Raw genomic sequence first — 17,249 nt, 5'->3', positions numbered from 1 at the left:
AAGAAGAGATTGTGGTGCTGTTTGTTCATACAATAATGCATATATATATATAAATTAAAATATAATAAAAGAAACATTGAATTATAAATAATAATATAAGAAAAGAAACATTGAAATATCAAATTTGGAGGGCCAACTTTGTTGAAATTGGCAAACAATGGTCATGATGGCTTTATAACATGGCCATTTTTTACTTTCTTCTTTTCTTTGGTTTATGTATGTTATCTTCCTTTTTATCGTAATCCATCATTGCATGCTTTGTTCTATGACAAGGCGTATACTTGGCTTGTTGGAAAATTGATAGGACAATATATAGATGGTGAGTCATTTATTAATAATTTGGTTATTCAAATCAAAACACAATTAATAAACTTTTCAGAAGATGCATTGACCGTTTATCTGTTGTTTTTTATCACTCATGAAAAACAACTATGTTCTTGAAGAATGTAAGCGTAACTAGAGGAAATGATTTGCGCGAATAATTTAATTTTAAAATAATATATAACGTCGGTTATCATATAGAAACGTAAACATTGTTTACAAATGTCATCATTGATCAATGCAGAATGAAGTGGTAAAATAGCGTAAACTCGATATGAAAGCATGGGACTAGAACCTCCGAAGGCATCTCCAACTCTACTTCAAAACCCACTCCAAACTCCATTTTACAGTAAAATCATCTTCAACCACACGCTAAAATCCACTAAAAAATGGAGTAATAGATATGATTACTCCAAATATGGAGTAAACCAACTCATTACTCCAAAATGGAGTTGAACTTTTTTATTTATAAAATGGTCCCCCATATTTAAATATTTTGGTTTTTAATAAAATATTATTATAAATAGATATATAAATATTATTTCAATATATATATTATAAAAATTATTGTTAATATTTTTTAATTATATAAATATCCATCTAGTGAACTATTTTATGCATCAAAATATATATAATATAAAACATAAAAGACCGTACATACAAAAAATAAAAGATAAGCACCATATAAAAGATATATAATATAAAACATAAAAGATCATACATACGAAAAATAGACTATTTTGCAAATAGTATAAATGAAAGATGATATTACTAATTTTTTAATAACATAAAACATATTATATTAAAAATATTCTATTTTAGAGTAGGAAATGAAGTAATACATTGGACCAAAACTCAACTCCATTTTGGAATTACTCTATTTTGAAGTTGAAAATGGAGTAATACATCGGAGATGCTCTAAGTGTATAGTTAATATTTTATCACGGTTAGTATGTAATCAGTGGAATCAACAATACGTCAAATACCTGACGACATAATGTTTGTGACCGTATAGTCATTTTAGATCAGTAACTTATTATTTCAACTTTTTAATTATTCTGAATTTCACTGATATTTTAATAAAACTTTTTTACTTTTACTCTATTTACTATTTAAACAGTAAAAAACACACACACACGCACACTCACTTTTAGAGCATCTCCAACGTATATTTTATAATTTTAAATATAAAGTTTTTTATTCTCAGAAAAAAAACTTTAAAACTTCAAATTTGAAGTTTTGAATAGTGAAACTTCAGATATAGAATTTTTCTACTCAAACTTCAAATTTGAAGTTTCATATTTTATTTTCATTTTATTCCTTACAATTATACATCACATTTATGATTTTTAAATATTTTGTTATTTATCTTTTTATCCTTATAAAATTTATATCTCAAAAATATTTTAAATTTATTTTCGTAAATCTAAATTTTACAGATAAATTTAAATCAAAATTTCAAAATAAGATTTAAAATATTTTAAAACTAGATTTAGACAATAACAATAATACAAAAGTAACTTAACAAATTTAGTTGATCATATATTGTATTTTATTTGTAATTTAATATTTAATTATGTATTTCTATGTAAAATTTTATTTATTAATATTGCTGTAATATTTTTTTTATAAATGAGTTATTTGTAAAGTTTTATGAATTTAAATTAATTATGACAAATATAAAAATCATAGTATAAAATATAAATTTAACTTTCAAATATAAAGTTTTGCAAAATTTAAAATAGAATGTCTTTTTGGAGAAGCTCCTACTCTTAATTTTGTTAACACCATTTATATTCTCTTTCTTCTTTTCCACTATTTTATTTATCACTCTTTTTCACTTTTATGTTTCACCCTAATGTACTCTCATCATACTCAGGCCCGGCCGAAGAAAATTAAAGCCCTATTATTTAGTTACCAAAAATCTTTAAAAAAATAAAAGATAAAAATGTAACCAAGAATATTCGAACCTAACACCTACGCACATACTTCCGTGGCTTTTATCCAGGGCCGCTACCGATCATACCAATCAGACTCCAGCAGGATCCGCACAGAAGAGGTATATATTAAACTTTTAATAATCACGTCTCGCTTAGAAATGCATTACAAGTTAATAAAAATGTTACTGCTTGTCGAGAATAGACACGCATGTATTATTGGATTCGTTCTTAATATAAAAAGTAAGTGATGGGTAAGTAAAAGAAATATCAACTTCGTTATTTTTAAAACTATGTAATTGTACTTATTTATAATTTATTAATATTTTTATTTGTTTATAATTGCTTATTTAGACAATGTGGATTAAAATAGTCAAATTATTATGATAAAAAATATACATTATTGTTTCTTTTATATGCTACTATATTTGTAGATTAGGTAAACCATATTATTTAAATAAACTACTTCAATTTTCTAAATAAATGTTATTGATTATTTTTTAGAATATGATCGTAACATTTATTTCTGTATATAGAGTACATATTTAGAAAATTGACTATAGTAAAATTAATAAATAATAACAAAATATTCATCTTTCTTGTGGTTTTCCGCGTATAGCGAAAATGTCGGTTAATTATGTGTTTGATTTGAAAGTCTAATTGTTTATACTGTGACTTGTGGTATTAGATATGCTTCTTTAGTTTTATTTGTTTGAATTAAGTATTTTGTTAATATTTTTTTTTCTTTAATGAATTTTTTTATATCATATGAGAATCATTATTGGTAATTACTTTTATTTATTTTTATGACCCCTTTCACCTGACATTTTCGATCGTAAAATATTCAACTTTGGTTTCGTTGAGTCAAGTTAAATCTTTTAATACAACTGTTAAAATAGTTTAATATGGCAGGTGGAAAATAATTTAATAATATAAATTCACTTTAAAATGTTTAATTTATTTTAAGTAAAATAGCAATAATTTTCATAATATTTTCACAACATTTTAACTTTATTTCACTATTCACTTTAGATATTATATATTTATCTATTTATTATATATTTTGAAATATAATTCTTAACTTTATTTCAAAGTTTACTTTAGGCTATGGATTAGAAATTACAGTCGATTGGATTTAGCGGAGTTAAATAAGTAGACTAAAGTTATTTGCTATCTCGTTTATATGTTTTTTCATGAAATAACAATTTTTTTTTATTTTAAAAGAGATATTTTCATGTTTATTTGTAAAGAGGTTAATTTTCAGTCTCGTGTTTAGTTATTTTATTTATAATACACGAAAATAATTAAGGAATATTTATGTGTTTGTATCTATTCTCGAAATCAGTATTAAAGTTTTTTTATATAATAAATAATAATAATAAAGAAAATGAGAAAAAGAGGTAACGTGGCTTGTGAATGCACAGTTGTGGCCTCTGTTCCCTTCACCATTACTAAATACCTTCATCTTTTTGTTTATATCTTTTAACTCTAGTCTCTTCTTTTGATGTTTCTACATCTTTTAGAACTTCCACTTCTTCTTTAATGGTAGCACTAAAATCCTAGATCCCCCATCCTTTTTTTCTGATTCCACACCTCTCGCTTAAAAACAATGAGAAATAAGTTTTCTACGTTATTCACTCTCTGTAACACTATCTTCTTCTTAATGATCATATTTCTCTTTTTTTCTTTCGAAGCTTGACCATTTCAATCTTGGACAATGAAAATCATTAGCTTATATAAATATCTCTTGAAGCTTGAAGCTTGACCACTTCTCTCACCAGCTTGGATCTTTCGATGAACTCTATTTCAGGTTGTTTATCACTTTATGGAGCCTTGATTATCAGACTGAAATTTCTAAACGTCTCTTCCAAAACTCTCGTTTTCTAGAAATTTCATGGTGGGTTTGGAAGTTATGGATTTCTCCATGTGTAACAACTATCTGATGAATACTTCAAATCAGATAGTGGGAGATGGTAGGTTGCCATTGTTGTAGGTTGTATTTGAAAGTGAGAGATATGAATGAGATAGATGAAGTTATGAGAATTGTCCTATTTATAAGAGTAAATTATAGGAAGAGCTAAGGAGGATAGTTTAGACCATAAATGAGAAACCGTTATAATGGCTTGAGAGTCGGTGGCATGGCATGCGAAACGATGAAGACAGTGTAATTGGAAAATGACCGATTTAGGACGGAGAAGATGCAAGACCAACCTAATTGGAAAATAGTAAGGTTGGTGTGGGCCTGTAATCCAATTATAAGCCCAAAATACACTGTAATATATAAGTTTAATGAAACGATGAGTTCTTCTGTATGGTGGAACACGTGTCGGCTGCAGGTTCAACGACTTTGTGACCTGGATGCTGAGGTGGCGCAACAGTAGTGAGACAACCATTTTTTTATATATATAGATAGATATAAGATTCCCTACTTATGTGTCACAATTTTAAAAATATAATTAAGATAACATGCTTATGTGTCACAATCTACATAATAACACTACACTGATTACATAAGTACGGGTTATTGGTTGTTGTATTTTAATAGATTTGAAAATTCGAACTAAATCTAGTGTTATTGGTTCTATGATTTTCAAATCTGTATTAAAATCATGTGTTATTGGTTTAATAATTCATAAATTCTATATCAAATCAAATGTTATTCAATCGTACGGATTTACTAATATATTTGATTTTATAATTGATTTGAATGGATTTGTTTGGATTTTTTAGTTAAAAATACAAAGACTCAAATCCGAGGGAAAACCTCCGGATTTACATATTTTACTTGGATTTATAAATACTATATGGATTTCTAAATCAATCAAAATATACAAACCAATAACACCCCCTTAGGTTTTTAAGCAGAATATAAGTAGGGGTTATTGGTTGTTGTATTTTAATGGATTTGAAAATCCGAATTAAATCTAGTGTTATTGGTTCTATGATTTTCAAATCTGTATTAAAATCATGTGTTATTGGTTTAATAATTCATAAATTCTATATCAAATCAAATGTTATTCAATCGTACGGATTTACTAATATATTTGATTTTATAATTGATTTGAATGGATTTGTTTGGATTTTTTAGTTAAAAATACAAAGACTCAAATCCGAGGGAAAACCTCCGGATTTACATATTTTACTTGGATTTATAAATACTATATGGATTTCTAAATCAATCAAAATATACAAACCAATAACAACTTAACGTATGCCATTTAACTTGAAAGAAAAAAAAGAAGAAGGAAATACGGCAAGAATTCCAAATCTTCCTAAAATCTCTTTTATAATCAAACTTATTTGTTAACCTGAATAACTTATAACACTGAGCTTTATTCTGCCCGACAGATCTCTAAATGAATTATGACATATAAGTTAATTACAATCCTAATGAAATCTAGAAAGAAGCATCTGCTTCAACCTCTGGGCATTTGGCACCATAACAAAAAAACTCTCATGTCATTGTTCTCTGTTGAATAAGTGAGACAAACCTTGAACGCAAGTAATTATGCACAAGGTTTTTAGCCTAAGAGCATCCTCATTAACAATATATCCATATAGTATCTCATACAAAAAATAATAATCTATATATTCTATTAAAATAGAATCACTACTTTTATCTACCATACAAAAATCATACTAAGTCCATTTCATCAATTACACTTATTCGATTATTCACATTAACATATTAAATATATAATATTTCGAACGAGTTGTATTATATATTCGGCAAACAGTCATCCGAATAATATGAGAAAAGAGAATGAGCATCCTCAAAAACGTAACTAAGTTATACCGATGTAGAACATACGAGAAATAGAGTAAAAACCACAAGATCGGAAAATGGATCGCACATAAAGTATCCAAACGGAATCAGACAAAATGAAGTAGGACTAAGTCATGGCCAAAAGTGGAGGAGAAGTCGAAACCTGCACCGCAATGACATGGCAACGGATCTGAACAATCTGCTATTCACAAGTCACAAGAATCACCGGACGGGGTGGAGTGCGGGATCCACAAAGAGTACACCGGTCCGTCAGGAAACAACTGGATTTGGATAGTGGTGGAACTTCTGATACACATGTAGTCCATGGAGAAGAAATCCTCTCCCATATCGTAGTTGTTGATGTTCAAAAGTTGTCATATCCATCCTGTCAAATAAGAGTTTCAACAATCCAACCAAGAGAAACCAAAAGAATAATAGTTCACTACTATTCATATTTTTTCTCGAAATTCATAAAAACAATACTCATAATTGTATGAATTTAGCAATCGATTTGAAAACTAATTTCAACAGGCAGAGATGTTGTGAGAGTGAATAACATAACAACCCTTATGGATTGTATCAACAACCGAAGCCGATGTGTGGAGATTCAAAGTGTTCTTAGTGATATCCTTGCTCTCTGCACAGGCTTCGAATCTATCTCTTTCATGTTTATCTCTCGCTCATTTAACCTGGAAGCTGACTATCTTGCAAAGAGAAGTCTTCAGGAGCTTGTAAACTCTGGCCCTAGTGGCTAAACTCTGTTTCTTTTGCAATCTAAGTAATAATGGTTTGATAAAAAAAAAAAAGTTCCATTAATCCTTTTGCTGCTAGTACAAATTCTATGCTTTGTTTTTTTTTTAACATTGAATCTTATATATTAAAACAGAAGTCACAACCTTGATTCATGTGTGATTTTTTTTTAAAAAATGGACTCTCAATAAAAATCAGTTATCATTCATTTATTACTAATAATATGGATTAATAATATATCATTTCTAATATAACATATTCATTTATTACTAATAATATGGATTAATAATATATCATTTATTACTAATAATATGGATTAATATACATATTTAATTTTTTTAACAAATGTGTTGAAGAACATTATAACAATATCTTAATTATCAAAACTTGTATATAAATATTTTCACTAATTTTGTAATTAGTAAAGAAATTAATGTTATTATACATTAATATATATATTATACATTAATATATATATATATATACACTCAGTTATCTTTTATAAAATGAATAAAAAATATATCAAATTTTACTATTTTATAGTTATATCTATCATTTTAAAATAAAACATTGTATTTAACTAAATATGATAAAATTATTTTCAACTGATAAATTAATATATTTTATTTTCACAAACATTAAAAATTTATGCTAGAAATATAATATGTTGGTAGAACGGGTTAACATTAGTAAATTAGATAATTAATGTATAAAATTAATTTATCTTAAACTTATATATATATATATATATATATATTATAGTCTTAAATGAATAAACATAAAAAAATATTGATAAAGAAAATCTAGCTCTTTGAATTACGGATCAGGATCATAATAATTGAATAAAAATAATTTTAAAATATATATAATAAAAAATACCAAATATACGTGATGATTTGAAATAATCAATTTACTTACAGCATGAAAACTATCAAATTGTTATATTTAAAATAATTGTATATAAACATTTAAATATATAAGTAATTTAAAAAATATATTCTAATTATGTAAAATATATATAAACATGAAAATTAATACCCGCACGGTTGTGCGGATCCAAATCTAGTTGTATTATTAAACTTTCTATGCAAAAAGTTCTAAACAGTTTTGAAAAATTTAAGAGGTTATGTTTTCTTTGTGGGAAAGAACACATTTGTGAGAACATATTGTACATGTTTAGTTCAAAGTAGATGTTTATATTTTAAGAGTTTACATTCAAATAGACTTTTTATATGAGAATTTTTTTACGTCTATGTTTGTACATGAATAATTTTTTTTCTTTTTCAGTTTTACTTTATTCCATCATTTTAGAAGGAAAATTGGTTCGTAATTCAGTTTTGACTTATTTTTATAGAATTGTGATCATACCGTTGTTACTTTCTATTTCTGTAATGGCTTTCAGTTTCATGATACATTTGTCGCAATGCAAATTCACTTTCATTTCCACAACTTGTCGATCAGCACTTAATCTTTTTTTTGAACAACCAACACTTGATCTTTCAGAAAAAAATAATTAGAAGGCCATAATGTTTTGACCAAAGCGACTAGTTCGATTACTTTCGTTGCGTTTAAGAGAGATTCCTCTTATTGCTCTTGCGACTTATCATGATTGGAACATTTTATAAACATATCATAATTGGTTATAAAACGTTCCAATCATGATAAGTCAGTGTAATTATCAATGAGGCTCTGGAAATTCACCAAGTCAATAATCTCCAATCTCTTAGCCTCGGCGATTTAGTATCCAACAAAACACAATCAGCTCATGTCACCGTTATCATAAACGACTTATCATGATTGGAACGGTTTATCTTCCTAGCATGTTTCTTCCTTCAGCCATGTTCACAGTCCAGTCCAAGCTCACAACATCTACACCGGTCCGAGCCAGTCTCTCTAGTAGACCTCCTGATCCACTTGCGTACAGTATTAGAGGTATGTTTGGGTGAGTTTGTGTTTCACAGCTTCCACAATATGTTTAAGGTAAGGTAAGCTAAACTCCTCAAAATCTACAGGGCTAAGCTCTGTAGCCCATGAGTCAAAGATTTGCACAGCTTGAGCTCCATTATCTGCTTGGTAGCGTATGTAGTGATCATAGAGGTTGTGAACTTCTGGAGTAAAACGCATGTAGAACCTGTAAAGAAAGAAAAAAAAAAACTTTCACCATCTGAGATTCTTACCAAATTGTTGAGTTTGTAAAAATGTTAGTAATAGTACACCTTGGGTTGAGAGAAAGCTAATCTTTTGATTTATGTGAAGTTCTTAGATGAGCCACCTTCAATAACATACGAGGAAAGAGTGAACGGAGCTCCAACAAAACCAAGAACAGAAGCTTCGTTGTCCACCTGCAGGGCCTGTCCTGGGCCAAATCAGATAAAACAATTGAACTAGTCGCTTGTAAAAAAATTTCTCAAGTCCCCAAACTATAGAAATTCTTCTTAAACCGTCTATAGTCCCCAAAATCTCAGGGCCGATCATGCCCACCTGAAACAAAAACATCTGTTGTTGTTGTTCTACAAAATCAATTTTACTTTTTCATATCAGCTTGTCCTCTGAAGATTTGGTTAGACTCTAGCTTTATGTTTTATTTATGACTAGTTGTATATTTATTCTCATGAATATAAATACAAACACATAAAAGCTATCACAACACAACATACCAAAAGAAAATCCAATTACAAACAAACACATAAAGGAACAAACTAGAAGTAGTTGTAAGTTGCAGTCTTATTAAACGCTAGTTTTCTTCTTACTCTGTTTCTGCATGGGAAGCGTAATGTGTATGAACCCAAACTTTCTCCTCTGCGTGACAAACTGTTTATCTTCACGTACCTCCTCTTTCTCACCTCGTACCGAAGACTTAATATCATGCTTCAGCTCCCTCAGCATTTGACTCAAATTCACATTCCGCCTTTGTCCTTCAAGACTCTGCCTCTCGGAGACAACAACCTCTTCCTTCGGAACTTGCTTACGCCTCAGAACATCACGCATCGAGACATTAGACTTTAGAACTGGCTCATGCTGCCTATTCAGATGTCTGAAAAAAGAGCGTCGGGTTTGACTCGTAGGTGTGTGTTTTGTCCACCCGCGGAAAGCGTTTTCAGCTGCGAGTTGCTTCACGTTAGCAATCTCTACACGGTTTAACGCAGCTTCTAGATCTTGTTTACTTTGTTTAACTCCTTGTGTAGCTTCCTCAAGCTTCTTCAAGACCCCACTTCTTGAGCTATCAGTAACATTCCTTAGTCCTCTTGGTGTTAAGGGAGAACTTGGAGGCTCTGGAAAGAAAAACTCGCTTTCATCGTTTGATTGTAATGATGATAACATTGCTATCTCAGCAATGGCTAGTGCTTCCGCAGCTCTTGCAGCTTCTTCCATTTTTCTAGCAGCAACCAGTCTCATCTCCGCAGTTCTCAGACAGTTCTTGTTCTGTTGGTTAAGACCCGTTTCAGCGACCATCTTCACATGTTCTCTTGGTGTTTCATCTGGTTTCACCCTAACTCTACTCAGCTCCTCAGCTAGAGACACCGCTCCTCCAAACCCATACGTGAGCTTCTCTCTTGTCTTGTCAAGAAACTCTTTCTCTTCCTTCATTTTCTTGTTCAGAGACTCAACAGAGGACTGGATCATCACAAGATCATCCATGGTTTTACTAAGATTTATCTTGGCTTGCTTCAGTTCCATTAAGATCAGATCGGGAGATGATATGGGGTTGTGATTGCAATGCTCATTGTTCATCTCTTTGATGTCTGAACTGAGATTCTCAGCTGATCTCAAGGATTCTTGATGAAGCTGCCGCTTCAAGTCTTCAACAATCATCTTAGTTGATCCAAGTGCTTCTAGAACATCTAGAGTTTCTAGCTCTTTCACTATCAGATCCTTCTCTAGCTCTGCTGCATGCTCTTCCATCCTCTTTATATTAAATTCTCCCACACCATTCTGAACAATTGACAAAACCAAAACATATAAAATAACTCATATCTTAGCACCTAATCCAACTTCTTAAACAACAATCACATACATTAGATTATTAAATCTTCAAACAACCAAAAAAAAAATATTTGTTATGAAAGAAATCTGAAAAAGACCATATTTTCACAACCTACATATATGTTTTCTATAAACTCTAAAACGTTAAAATATGAAAATTCAGTAAACTCAATTTCACTGATGAAATGCTACTCAATTGCACAATAATCGAATACATTAGCTTATCAGATTTTCAAAAATCAAACAAAACAAGCATCTTTGTTTTAGCCAAAAAAGAAGAAGGTTAAAATATGAAACCAAACAACCCAATTTCACGTCAATTATGAATTTTTTACATAGTTTTTTTTTTTTTTTGAATTTTTACCTAGTTTAAATTATGAAATGCTACTCAATTTTTCAGTCACAAAATTCGACTGCAATCATGAAATAATGGACAGTTTGGCACCATCAAAGCATCAACTCTTAAGTATATAATGCAGATCGTATCAATCTGGTTTGTGGTGAACTTGAGGAGATGGGATATTACAAGAAAACATAGAAAGAAGAATACTTACGTAATTGTCTTGAAGCTTGAAAGGAACCCAATAGCCACGACCACCGAACCAAGTCACTGCCTCCTGAACCGAGCCGAATGGAGGAGAAGTATCAATCTCAGCTCTGGAACTCACTTTCCTTATCCCGGGTGCATGAGAAACACCAGCCGGGTCGAAATTCTCGGACTTGGTTTGAATATTCATGACATCATGGACACAACTCTGATGCTCCTCCTCTGACATCTCCACCGTTATAGAGAGAAGATGAGTTGTTAAGTTTAAAGAGAAGCACTTTCTCAGTGATCATGGCTATTGTGAATAACAGCAAAACAAAAGCAAAAAAAGCGGAGGGTAAAAAAAGAAAAAGAGCTTTTTAAAAAAAAAAATGATTCTGCTTTCTCGTTAGCGAGTCACACTAACACAACCGCGAGTTTTTATTGGTTAGTCGTTTAGATTAGCCACTGTCGGTAATAGTGACTGATTACTCAATTTGGGCCGTTGATTGTGGGGCTAACGGAAAGATATTGGGAATTGCAGTCCCCCCCCCCACTGTTTTAGCTTTACCAAAAGACATGCTTTTGTGCCCGCAGGGACCAAATCAGTAAAACGAAGTCGTTTAGGCTGCCGACGGTTGAACTTTTACTGCGTTGAATCTATGGAAGTGTGGACAATATGGACGAGAGAAAGAGCTACCTGTTTAATGTCATTGGCTAACTGTTTGGTCGTTCGTATACTAATCATAGCAGTTAATCAAAAGGGTATTTGTGTTTCAAAAAAATAAAATCAGAAGGGTATTTTAGAACATCTCTAATATAAAAACTATATAACAAATAGAGTTACTACATAACCGAATCAGAATGTAATTTGCTCCAAAAAATAAATAGATTATTTTATTTATGTAGTAAATTTATTTTTAATCTATTATGTAGTGGAAAAATAAAATAAGATTGAGTAATTTTTTATTTTACTTTATTTTTAGTAAAAATAATAGAGTGGAGTTGAAGATTCTCTAGTAACAAAAATAATAATTGTGGACATATAAACATTTCTCCAATGGTAAATTCTAGATGAATATAATATCTAACCTAATTTTAGTTAAAAAAAAGGGGTGAATTAGTAGGATGTCCATATTGAAAAAAATATTAAGTGAATAGTTTGTAATAAAGTAGAGTTTTCAATGCGACAATTTGACACAATATGAACCACTTTCTCCACTGTCGCGCATGAACGTTTGACAAATACATTAGATTAATTATACTATACTATATTTATTAGATATGTAGTATAAAATAAAATATTCGTGCATTTCATTATTTTTTTGTCTTTTTCGATTTGTCATTTTAGAAATTCTTCCCTAATCACTAGAACTAATTTTACTCACAGCGAGAAAAAAAAAATACAAAGAGTATGAGAGTTAGCACCGAAAAACACATGCACGAGGAGCGGTATAGTTGGCTCCGAAGAAAGAAAAGAAAGAGGAAGAAGAGGAACATGAAAAAAAAGATGAAGAGAAAGAGGGGAAGGAGGAATTAGTGAAGTTGTTACCGAAATTGATGGAAAAAAAGAGAAGAAAGATGAACATTTCTATTCTATGTTTTCTAAATAGAATAGAATAATACCAAACATTTCATTTTAATGTGAGTTGTTCATCTTTTTAAAAAGTAAATGATAAGAATTATGAGAAAGAGAGAGGGGATATAATTGGTAGAAGAGTTGGGCGAGTTGTCACCGGAATTAATAAAAGAGAAACATGAGGATTAACATTCTATTTTATATTACCAAATAGAATAGAGTACAACAAAATAGTATAGTTTAACATGAACCGTTCATGTTCTCTAAAACTGCAAAATAGAAATCAAGAACAAAGAACAATATATGACTTGCGGAAGAGTTGATAGAATTGTAATTAAAACTGATGGAAATGAAAAGAAAATGAGGAGCTGAGAGGTAATAAGGAGGAGGAGGGGGTGAGAAGTGAGGAGTGAATAGAAGGAGGAGTGAAAAAGAAAGTAAAGAGTGAAAAGCTTTGTTGCATGGAAACTCGGTTGAAGGTCCGTTTCACGTTTCGGAATCGAAATCTCTTTGAAACTCACGGAAACGGATTGGAAACTCGTTACTTAAAATTTCAGTTTGGAAACTTGGTGGAAACTCGCGTTTCTGTTTTGGAAACTCGTGTTTCTGTTTTGGAAACTCGCGTTTCTGTTTTGGAAACTCGCGTTTCTGTTTTGGAAACTCGCGTTTCTGTTTTGGAAACTCGCGTTTCTGTTTTGGAAACTCGCGTTTCTGTTTGTTTTGGAAACTCGCGTCTCGCGTTTCTGTTTTGGAAACTCGCGTTTCTGTTTTGGAAACTCGCGTTTCTGTTTTGGAAACTCGCGTTTCTGTTTTGGAAACTCGCGTTTCTGTTTTGGAAACTCGCGTTTCTGTTTTGGAAACTCGCGTTTCTGTTTTCGAAACTCGCGTTTCTTTTTCGAATTGGTTATGAATTGCTGTTATGATTTTTATTTTAGTTAAATTATTTAATATTTAAGTACATGGTTTTTGTTATTTTAGATTTTTATATGATTTTAATGTTTAATGATGACTTATTTTATTTTAGTATGATTAAATATAATGACTAAACATAATAAAAATAAATACAAATATTAATCAGTTATATTATATATATATATATATATATATATATATATATATATATATATTTATAGACGTTTCTAAAGCGTTTTCAAAACAAACAAAAAAAAATCAAAAATCACGTTTCCTCGTTTCGTTTCCATGCAACCTAGGTGAAAAGTAAAGAAGAGGAAGAGTAAAGGGTGAAGAGGGAGAGGAAAGTGAGAACTAAGCATGTGTTAAAGCACAATTTACATATTATAATATATTATATTTATTAAATATACAGTAGAAAACAATTAATTTATAGTGAATCTGAAAGTAAAAAGTGAAAATAAGGAATAAAAATGAGAACCGACGAGTGAGGAGGAGTGAGGAAGAGAACGAGGAGATGGAAGAAAGTGAGGAGTGAAGAGGGAAATTGACAATTGCATACTACACCGTAACAATAACATAGAATAGTATGTTAGTGTATTTTATACTTGTTTGCATATTGATTGTTGTTGTGTATAATAAAAAGAAACTATGAAAAATGTGGGTGTACAAGATGTCAGGTTTTGTGTTTAGATAACACTAGACAAAGTGATTCATATCAAAATATTTAATTATTTACAATTTTATATTACACGAAAACTGATTTCTATTCTATTTGTACAAATTGAAAAATATAGAATATACTATTTAATATATGTAGCACTGTTCATCATCTTCTACAGTTCAATGTCTATTTTTTCTAATTTTCTCTTTCGATCTTTGGTCTATTTACCACAATTTGAATCTTTTCATTTTATGTCACAATTATTTTTTTTGTCAGATATTGATCATTAACACCTTTCTTTCAATTAATACAATTTCATCGTTAGTCAAGAACTTTAGGATATAATACATGTACTGAGTTATGGATGAGAAAAAAATCATATAAGCTGCAAAGGAAAAAAACAGAAATATGTGCGTGTGAGTTTTTATGGATTAATAGAATTAATACATATTATATATGCTATATTCTAACCATTAGTCTCATATGGTTACTTTCTTAATTTTTTTTTTTATGGTTATTGCTCCTAATTTTCTCAAAAAATATCTAACCTAAAAAAAATATTGAAAAGTAGGAAAGAGGGCTAAGGTTCTCTGAACCAATATTTTCATATGCTGTTAAAAAAATTTGATGACACATATTTCTATTTTATTAGTCAATAATTATCTAAAACAATTAAATTTAAATACAACACATTAAAATATTAATTTTTTATAGTTAAAAACCTCAAATCAGCATCCCCAATGGGGATGCTCTAAGGTTCCAAGAACTGTCATATGTCAAGTCTCTGTTCATTACAAAAATGTTTAAATAGTCTTGTGGCATATCATATTCTAAAAGAAAATCTAAATAGGGAAGGAGTTTGAGCGACTTATGTCTCTGGCTGTGACAACTTTACTTGTAACACAAGATATGGTAGTTAATGCATCGTTCTTGATGTTGTTTTCCTTTGCCACTCTCAGAGTGTTTATGTAACAAAGGGAGAGATGAACTATTATGTTTAGGGTAGAACAAGAGAAACTGCTTACCTGCAACTGTAAGAATTTGCGAGGGGTTCTTTAGGGTTGACACACATGCGTCATAGATGGGTCCAACAGTGTGAATCATAAGGGATGCAGGCAAGTTGAAACCGCTGTTCCATTATTTATAGTAACCATGGAATAATGAGCTCCAGGACGAACCTCACGGACCTCGTAGCATGCTGCTCTCAGCTGTTGCCTAATAGCTCTATGTATTGCTGTCATAAAAGTTTATACCAATGCAGTCACACAATGACAATGTGTTTGGAGGCTTGGAGCCATGGATGAGACAGTTAGCACTCGGGAAGTCGTATTCGTAGAAGAAAAATTACACGAAGAAGCAGTCATTATTTCGCTTAACGTGGCCGTGTGAAAAGTTTTGACGCCCAACGTGGCGGAGATCAGAGTAGCTCCCGGCGAAGCCGAAACTGATCTAAATACCGAGTTCGAGTTCAGTTATTTAGGGAGACTCGTCGAGCTTCCCGCTTGCACAGGTCAACCAGAGTCGCCGTCCTTGCCAAAATCTCTTTAACTCGGAGCTTTTGGGACCATAACTGCGTAAATACTTATAGCGTCTGAGAAAAACAGTTAGATTTACTGAAGAATGATTCTATAAAAGAAGATTATTAAGGATAGATACCTAACAATCAGACAGAGAACAAAAGATTACGTTTGATATCATGTGAAATTTTCTCTCTAAAGATAATTCACAACATGGGAACATAATCTTTGAAAGCATTTTAACAAATACCGCTTACGTTTCTTATAACAACATAGGTGGTGTAGGCTATTGATGCATCAGCAATTCGGAACATGTAAAAATTTCTTATATATTAAAGGAGAAACATTGTAATAAATGCATTCCCACTAAACTAGACACATGTCACGTGTAAAAGCATAGTAATAAATGCGTTCACACCAAAATGGATATATGTCACATGTAGAGAGCTTCTCAGCCAAATTCTACATAAATATGTTCGAATTATGTACTTTACGTTTTTTTTTAATATAAAACACATATGCTTGGTTTTTTTACGCTATTTTTACTGTTTACGAATAGAGCTGGACAAATTATTCATAAATTTTGATTCGATTTGTTATCCGTTTTGATTCGAACCGAAAAATCTGGATATCCGTTACTCTATGAAGCAAATCAAATACTAAAATGCAATATCCTTTAAAAAAAAAACAAATCACAAATATCAATATTTATAGGAACGGATATTCAATTTGATCCGTTATATGGATATATATATATACATATATTTAAAGAATTATATATAAGTTATACATTATAGTTTATATAAATTTTACAATATTTTTGTTTTCAAATAATTTCATTTTAAGAATTTTATTTTTCATGTATTATTTTGAAAAAACGTTATTTAATACTCCCTCTGTTTTTAAAAGATGCATATTCTAAACTTTTCACATATATTAAGAAAACTTATTAAATATGCATTTTTTTTTGTGAATAACATTTTTTCATAATTTTTAGCCAATAGAAATTCAATAAACACCATTAATTTTTTTGAAACTTACAATTTTTCATAAAATCATACATTGAAAAAGTAAAAAATGTATCTTTTTGAAACAATTTTTTTTTTCAGAACATACATCTTTTAGAAACGGAGGGAGTATTAATTAACGGTATCTTTATATATTTATCAACCATATTTATATACTTTTACATACACATACATGTGCACATTATAACAAAGTATTTACCACAACTGAAATATCTATTTTTTTTTTAAAGTTAAAATATTCTTTTTCTTAATGCTTCTTTTACTA

At 30.2% G+C, this 17,249-nt stretch overlaps 2 protein-coding genes and 1 pseudogene across 2 annotated transcripts; all 3 read right to left on the bottom strand.

Annotated features, from left to right (window-relative positions):
- Nucleotides 1–8,499: 8,499 nt before the first annotated feature.
- Nucleotides 8,500–9,249, bottom strand: LOC106329925 (annotated as a pseudogene).
- Nucleotides 9,250–9,351: 102 nt separating this feature from the next.
- Nucleotides 9,352–11,659, bottom strand: LOC106336386 (WEB family protein At2g40480-like). Its single transcript, XM_013775213.1, has 2 exons — nucleotides 11,313–11,659; nucleotides 9,352–10,707 (listed from the first exon to the last, which is right to left on the bottom strand). The coding sequence occupies exons 1-2, from the start codon at nucleotides 11,532–11,534 to the stop codon at nucleotides 9,502–9,504; spliced, it is 1,428 nt and encodes a 475-aa protein (XP_013630667.1). The 5' UTR covers nucleotides 11,535–11,659; the 3' UTR covers nucleotides 9,352–9,501.
- Nucleotides 11,660–13,408: 1,749 nt separating this feature from the next.
- Nucleotides 13,409–15,803, bottom strand: LOC106329924 (30S ribosomal protein S18, chloroplastic-like). Its single transcript, XM_013768523.1, has 3 exons — nucleotides 15,788–15,803; nucleotides 15,618–15,673; nucleotides 13,409–13,777 (listed from the first exon to the last, which is right to left on the bottom strand). The coding sequence occupies exons 1-3, from the start codon at nucleotides 15,801–15,803 to the stop codon at nucleotides 13,409–13,411; spliced, it is 441 nt and encodes a 146-aa protein (XP_013623977.1).
- Between the last annotated feature and the right edge of the window lie 1,446 nt (nucleotides 15,804–17,249).

This window comes from Brassica oleracea, chromosome C3 (assembly GCF_000695525.1).
Source record: "Brassica oleracea var. oleracea cultivar TO1000 chromosome C3, BOL, whole genome shotgun sequence".
Classification (NCBI taxonomy): Eukaryota; Viridiplantae; Streptophyta; class Magnoliopsida; order Brassicales; family Brassicaceae; genus Brassica; species Brassica oleracea.
This window is presented reverse-complemented; position numbering and strand designations above follow the sequence as displayed.